The sequence below is a fragment of the Staurois parvus genome, unplaced genomic scaffold (assembly GCF_062004578.1).
Source record: "Staurois parvus isolate SC_StPar_1 unplaced genomic scaffold, SC_StPar_1.0 ptg000056l, whole genome shotgun sequence".
In the NCBI taxonomy this organism is placed as follows: domain Eukaryota; kingdom Metazoa; phylum Chordata; class Amphibia; order Anura; family Ranidae; genus Staurois; species Staurois parvus.
Genome location: NW_028317852.1, coordinates 15,073,401 through 15,081,268, shown reverse-complemented (window position 1 = coordinate 15,081,268; position 7,868 = coordinate 15,073,401). Strand labels below are relative to the sequence as shown.

General features: G+C 42.6%; 1 protein-coding gene across 1 annotated transcript in view; it reads left to right on the top strand.

The window, feature by feature from the left end:
- The first annotated feature begins 3,792 nt into the window (after positions 1-3,792).
- Positions 3,793-7,868, top strand: part of LOC149470020 (C4b-binding protein alpha chain-like) — a 181,601-nt gene continuing 177,525 nt past the window's right edge. The window contains exons 1-2 of the mRNA XM_089668352.1: positions 3,793-3,890; positions 5,925-5,999. Of these exons, the coding sequence (XP_089524478.1) occupies positions 3,806-3,890; positions 5,925-5,999 (160 nt within the window). The 5' untranslated portion in view covers positions 3,793-3,805. The remainder of the gene's footprint in view (positions 3,891-5,924; positions 6,000-7,868) is intronic.

Genomic DNA, 7,868 nt, shown 5'->3' with positions numbered 1-7,868 from the left:
CTCTCTTCCCTCTCTCCTCTCTTCTCTCTCTCCCTCCCCCCTTCCTCTCTCTCCCCCCTCCCTCCTTCTCTCTATCTCTCTCCCTCTCTCCCCTCTTTCCCTCTCTCTTCTCCTCTGTTCTCTCTCTCCTCTCCCCCGTCTCTTTCTCCTCTCTCTCCCCCTCTCTCGCTATCTCCCTTCTCTCTCTCTTCTCTCTCCCCCCTCTCTCTCCCTTCTCTCTCCCCCCTCTCTCTCTCCCTTCCCCCCCTCTCCCTCCCTCCTCTCTCTCTAATTGGTGTCAGTGGGAGGAATAGTGCCCCATCGTTGGTGTGAGTTGGAGGAATAGTACCCCATCATTAGTGCAAGCGTGGGAAGAATAGTGCCCCATCATTGGTATCAGTGGGAGGAATAGTGCCCCATCATTAGTGCCAGTGTGGGAGGAATAGTGCCCCATCATTGGTGTCAGTGTGGGAGGAATAGTGCCCCATTGTTGGTGTCAGTGGGAGGAATAGTGCCCCATTATTGATGTCAGTGGGAGGAATAGGCCCCCATCGTTGTCAGTGGGCGGAGCTCTAATAGGAAGAGGTGGAGCCTAAATATGAAGGGGTGAGGTTTACAGATGAAGGGGTGGATCTCTCCCCCCTCTCTCTCCCCTCTCTTTCTCCTTCCCTCTCCCTCCCCCCGCTCTCTCTCTCTGATTGGTGTCAGTGGGGGGAATAGTGCCCCATCATTAGTGCCAGTGTGGGAGGAATAGTGCCCCATCATTGGTGTCAGTGTGGAAGTAATAGTACCCCATCGTTGGTATCAGTGGGAGGAAGTGCCCCATCATTAGTGCCAGTGTAGGAGGAATAGTGCCCCATCATGGGTGTCAGTGTGGGAGGAATAGTGCCCCATCATTAGTGCCAGTGTGGGAAGAATAGTGCCCCATCATTGGTATCAGTGGGAGGAAGTGCCCCATCATTAGTGCCAGTGTAGGAGGAATAGTGCCCCATCATGGGTGTCAGTGTGGGAGGAATAGTGCCCCATCACTGGTGTCAGTGTGGAAGTAATAGTGCCCCGTTGTTGGTGTCAGTGGGAGGAATAGTGCCCCATTATTGATGTCAGTGGGAGGAGTAGCGCCCCATCGTTGTCAATGGGCGGAGCTCTTATAGGAAGAAGTGGAGCCTAAATAGGAAGGGGTGAGGTTTACAGATGGAGGGGTGGATCTTAAAGAGGAAGGGGTGGGACAAATTTCGATGCGGGGGGGGTGCCCGATCTTAGTCTTGCCTAGGGCAGCACAAAACCAAAATACACCACTGCACTAATGACAGCACTGACAGAACCACTGATGGGCTGCACTGACAGAACCACTGGTGGGTCCACTAATGACTGCATTGACAGGTCCACTGATGGCCATACTGACAAATCTACTGATAGGTCCACTAATTGCTGCACTGACAGATCCACTGATGGGCTGCACTGACCTTTCCACTAATGGGTCCACTGAAGGCTGCACTGACAGATCCACTGATAGGACTGACAGGTATTCTTTATTAGGGGCAGTGTGGTGCACAGTAGTGAAGGGGTTAACTGGTAACTCAATGTTCCTGGTTCTGCTCCTCACACAGGATCGGTGTGCAAGAAGGAGAAGATAGGAACAGTGAGTTACCGCTGTTTGTTTATATTTATGATCGGCTGTGATTGGACACAGCCGAACATGTGGTAAAAAGCCAATTTCATTGGATCATTACCCTGAGCGGGGAAGCACTGTGCCTGAGGGACAGAGCTTGTCAGTGATCACCACGCTGCACGCCCCGGGGGCGCGCATGAGCGGCGTCGTAAAGGATGCCATATGATGAACACTCAGAGGGACGAGCAGCCCACCTGGCCGTCAATCTGCTATAGGCTGGGCAGGAATGTGTTAAACAGGCTCAAAATTAGTATCCATAATGCAAAACAGTATCAGAATGGCAAAGCGCATTCATACACTGCAAATTACAAATATGAAACAAATTCTGAAATCTGAACAAACATGGACTCTTCAGAGCAATGTCTCTGTGGCTCAATTGTGTTAATATGGTGCTGCATAGCATAGTCTCTATCAGGGGCGGACTGACAACTCATGGGGCCCCCAGGCAATAGGGGATCATGGGGCCCCTGTGTCATTGCCCAAACTCAAAAAAGCCTATGAAAAAGGTACCAGGGGCATCTCATGGGGCCCCCTACTGACCCTGGGCCCTCGGGCAGTGCCTGAGTTTCCAAATGGTCAGTCCGCCCCTGGTCTCTATAAAACTCTATAGCAACAAAGAGCATAGCTGAGTGTCACTACTTTGGCAGCACAGTTCAGAATACAAACAGGTACCTACACTTATTCTCAAAAGCAGCATCCCTCTCAGGGAAGTCCAGGGTAGCTCTGGTAACTTAGGTGCACAGCAGGAAGGATCCAAGACCCAAGGACACAGGGGAAGGGGAGTGGGAAAGTCTGCACTGGAACTAGAGTACTTTTATAGCATTTGGGAGGTACTTCCAAAAGTAGCTGGGTCTTCCTGAGAAACTGCATACTATTTGGCTCCTGCCCAGCTGCCAGCATAAAGGTTTTGACAATGGACAGCCTATCACTTGGCAGCAGATCCTTTGCCCAGCTACTTCTGCCTCATTATGCGTGGTCTCTCTCACCTTCTCTTTCCTAGGTGTGCTACGGACCTGTGACTGTATCTGAGCACAGTGAGTAAATGGGCATTCTACTACACTCCTTACCATTTGTAGGTGAGAAACCTAGGTGACTAATATACATCATTCTCAATTCTTTCAGCCAGTGGCTCACAGTTCTTATGGGACATTTGCCAAGTGTACAGTTCAGAATTGAATATACAAGCTACTTGACAGCCACCTCCTTTTCATTCAAATGTAATATTGTTATAGTGCTTCAGGCCAGTTAGAATTCAGGATAGTGTCCCAAGGGCCAAGTGAAAATGGCAATTTCTGTTGACTTTGTCCCCTGGTTCCTTTCATTTGTAAAAGACTCATGATTACACCTAGAATGTTAGAGGATGGCATACTGTAATGGCAACTTTTGGAATTCCAGGGAAAACTCCGGACACGAACTTGAGAAAAACAAGCTTTTTATTATTTACCAGCTGGTTGACCTAGCCAAACTTGTGTCTGCAAGCTAAGTGCCTTGAAAGGCATCTTACATGGTGTATATATCAACAATCACGTCACAATGCATATATTTTTTCTTTACTTTTTGTACCTTTAAAATACATTCTGAGCAGTTCAGGATATAGCCGTTTCACATTTAGATAAAATATCACCAACTGAAAGTTAGGGTGACAGCTGCTAGACTGGAGCACACTGTTCCACAGGATATGAGGGGGAGGAATTGGGATGATGACTTGGTTCTGCAAACAGATGCTTTTAGAAATGTTAAAGCTTAAAGGGGAACTCTGCAATATTTGGGTGTTGCCACAATACTAGTTATACCTGTTATGACAGACATAACCGACACCTGTTATGTTACATAAGACATACTAGCTTTAAATTGCTTAGCAAGCAAAGTAAATCTGTATGAGGACACCATTAGAAATATAACCCTCCCCCAACAAAGAAAACTAAATTGCACTAATCTGTTTAATATTCATCAGACTGGCTAACTGAACAGCCCTGAAATACACACATATTTCTATCCCAATGATATTTATTAGTATAAATTTCTATCATTCTACTATTTTTGCACTTTCAGTGCTTTTGTTAAAATTCATTTAATTGCATGTAAATATGAACAGTATTACACTTTTTTTTATCTGTCAGTGGTAATGAAAATCATTGTTTTCTAGGTTTACTAAAGATGTCTTTGTTGACACAGTTTATCCGAACCTATACAACCTTTTTTCTGGTTTCATATCTGACAATCTACACCAATGAAGTTCATGGTAAAGTATTTCATTTTGTTTGTAATGTGATTTTAATTACTTTCCACCCAGGTCAATTCTGATATTTCTCTCCTACATGTAAAAATCATATTTTTTTTTCTAGAAAATGACTTAGAATCCTCCAATATTATATAATATTTAGCATAGACCCTAGAAAGTAAAATAATGGTTTTACTTATTTTATTTTTTTTAATGTCAAACGTTATTGCTGCTGTGGTTTAAAATGCAAATTGTTTGGAAAAAATACACTTTAATGAATTTTAGTGCACACAAACAGAATATAATACCCATTATATGGGTAAAATATAATATTATATAGTAAAATATAAAAGATGACACTGAGTAAAACGATACCTAACATGTCACACTTTAAAATAATATACGCCCGTAAAACAGCGCCAAACTACGGTACCTAAAATCTCTATGGGCGAAACTTTAAAAGCCTTTACACAGATTACCAGTTTATAGTTACATGGGAGGTCTGGCACTAAAATTATTGCTCTCACTCTGACCTTCGCGGTGATACCTCATGTGGTGCGATTACTATTTACATATGCATGTAGGGTTTATGTATGTGTCCACTTTTGTTTATTTTATTAAGGGAATTTTTTTACACTGTCTTTTTTAATTTTTTTTCTATTAACTTTATTGATATCACAAGGGATGAACAATAACTCTTGTGATAGCATGGGCAGTGACAGACACTCTTTACTGAGACATCTGGGGTTCATTAGATCCCAGATCTCTCCTCTGCCCTTAAAAGCATCTAATCAAACCAAGATCGGTTTGATCAGATGCTTTCACAAGCCAATAATGGCTTCTTTACATCTTGGCGCAACCAGAATAGACAAAATACTTGTCTCTTCCAGTTTCTTAGACCATAGAGATGATCAGGGGTGTTTTCCGGTCTTCGGTCTCTCTATCTCTATGGTAAGCTAGTGGAATCACCAGCTTCAGTCCCTGGCTCCCCGGTGGGATGGCAGATACCTGGCATCATTCCAGCATCTCCACTCAAAGTCCATGATGTCATATGACGTCCTATGGGTGGGAAATGGTTAAAGTAAACATTCATTGCAACCAAGGAAGAAAAGTCAGATAATCACAGGACTTAGTCTTTATATGTTAACGTGAGTCAAAACCAACCACTGCAACACATCGGCAGATGTGCGTGTGGCTGTTTTGCTGAAAAACTGCTGTCTATAGGAAGAAGCCAGTACTGGATACGTCAAGTTTTATGTTTTAATTTTTTGGGGAAGTATTAAAACCCATGTGAGGTTTTTACTGCTTACTGTGTCTGTACTGAAGAGATATACTGTACCCCTCATTATCCTGGTTTTATTGTTTCCAATGAAAAAATGAATGGGAAATTCAAATTTTACAGCTGTCACAGAAACAGGAGGGGTCATTCTCCAATAGAGGCCATCTGGGTGGCATCTGTCTAAAAGGGACTTACCCCTCACTTTGTAGATATTACTTTTTACTTCCTTTATTGTCTCTAGGGCAGGAAGTAAAAGGAAATATCTTTTTAAAGGAAACAGACAGAGAAGAAACTGACAGGGGGTTTTAACCATCCCCTTCTCTATGTGAAAATGAAATATGGTTTTACATACACTCTTGGGTACCTTGGGGGGGGGGGGGGGTTGTAAAAAACAGTATTTGAATAGGGAGTTGGGAAGTTTTGGCAATCACATTGTAATGTTTTTGCTGCATTTTCTAGCACAAGCAAAATGGATTGAGGAAATCCATTGTCTCAAAGCAATGCATAATGTTGAGTTGCCCTGCATGCTGCAGTTTTGGAATGCTGATCTGAATGGTGCCATCCAATACAACTTAATAGGATCAGGCACAAAATTTGGAAACATGAGTAAAAAATGCTTCTAAAAAGTAATGATGACTGTTTACTAATCATACTTCAGTATCTTAACACTTTTTTTTTTAAGTAAATGTAAAACATGTTGCTCTATGGGTTGTATAAATAATTTTGGTTGTTTTTCTAAAATCAGTTAAGCATTAACTATGAATTTCATTATGCAGCACAAGCAGCTTCTGATTACTTTTGGCTGGATGAAATAACTACAGTAAAGCCATTGGAGGACAGCACAAGTGAAGGTATGGTTAAATCAGAACTACGCATAACAGTTTGATAAAAACAAAAGAACATACAGGAATTAGACAAAAAAAAGGAAACACTACATGATTTGTAGGTGTGAAAGTGACAACATGTTTGGCGTTGAAAGCAGAAGTGATATAACATTCTTTTGCTGCCACTGTGTGATGAGACACCTAGCTAACAGGTGGGAAGCATCATTGTCATCATTCACTGAGTACGCTGCTAGCATATGGAGTCATGTCAGAGCTTACTGAGCTTCAAAGGGGGGAAATTGTTGCTGCCTACTTAGCTGGTGCCTCTTTGACTGAAGTTGCCAATTTATTTGCTGTGTCGTGAGGTACAGTATCAACAGAGGAACACACTGAATGTATATAATGGCAAGGGGTGCTGGGATGGGGAGAGTTTATTGCTGCTGGATGCTAGGGGGTCCATTATTTCTGGTAGGTGATCTATTGTTACTTGGGATTTTATGTTGCTGGGTGGGTCAATTGTTGCTGAAAGGGATCTACGTTTCAGGAAGGAGTCTATTGTTGAGGGCTGCTGGGAGATCTATTGTTGCTGGTGTGGATCTATTATTCCTGGGGTAGATCTATTGTTGCTGGGGATATTTTGTTGTAAAGGGGTCTGTTGTTTCTTATGGGGGTTAGTTTTGGGGGGATCTACTGTTGTTGGGGGTTAAATTGCTGCTGGGGTGTGTATTGTTGCTGACTGCAGTGGATCTATTTTATGGCATTTCTTTTTGTTAACAAATTTGTTAACAAAATGACTTACCATCACAAACTGATACTTGGTTCTGTATTCTCTAAAAGGGGGTGGTGTTCTGAGGTGGGTAGGGGTCAGGTAAATCAAAAGGGTGGTGTACCTGCACCTATTCTCTGAGGAAAAAAAGCTGTGGTTACATCACTTCTGCTTTCAATGCGAAATATGTTGTCATTTTCACACCAGCAATTCATGTAGCATTTCCATTTTTTTGTCTAACCCCTGTACATTCCACATTAATAATTATGCTACAAAAATGAGTGTGTGCTGTAAACTGCTTCCAGTATTGCTCCAGTTTCTTCTGGCTGGACATTTTGGTGAAGCCCAGATCAGTCAATTCCTTACTGTATCCTCTACCCGTCTCTTTAGTCTCAAAAACTATGTCACTTTCTGCAATTAAAATACGTACATTTCCAGTCTTGATTATATGTCTTGGCTAAGTTTGGGAGGAAGGCTGTCAGAAGCTTTACAACGCTAAAGTTCACAGGCTGAGGGAGAAAGGAGGAAATTTCAAGGTGATAAAACATTATCCTGGTAAGTTTAACTCTTTTCTGTCTCCCTGGCAGCAGAGTTTGACCTGTCAACTCTCCTGTCCTTCTTTTCTCCCTTCCTAATCTGTGTTCCCTCAGCATAATCTGTGGCATTCCTGTTGCTTTCTTCCCCCTTCAGCAACAGTAAATTTTAAAGGTGTTAGCTGATCAGCCTCTAGTAGCTCTGAGCCTAAGCAAAGAGATCAACTGAGCATGTGCAGAGCAGAATGAGGCTGTGCATTACTGGATTTTAAACAGTATAGGCACTTATTTTTAATGTTTTACATAGCCACCCTGAAGTTACCTATCTGGACTTAATTTTCAGAACAAAGTTCCATTTTAACTATTATTAATATAAACAATGGAGCACTTAAGAGTTAATGTCAAAATTAAATATTATATATACAGTGCTTTGCAGAAAAATTCTCTGCACATACTACGTCCAAAAAGTGAAGGGTTAATCACTTGCTGAGGGCAGTAGCAGCCATCAGCCTGTGCCCATTTTGTTAAGCCAGTTCTTGGCTTGAAAGTGATGTGGTGGCTGTTCCCCTCCACAAACCACCCCGCTTTGCTGCCACC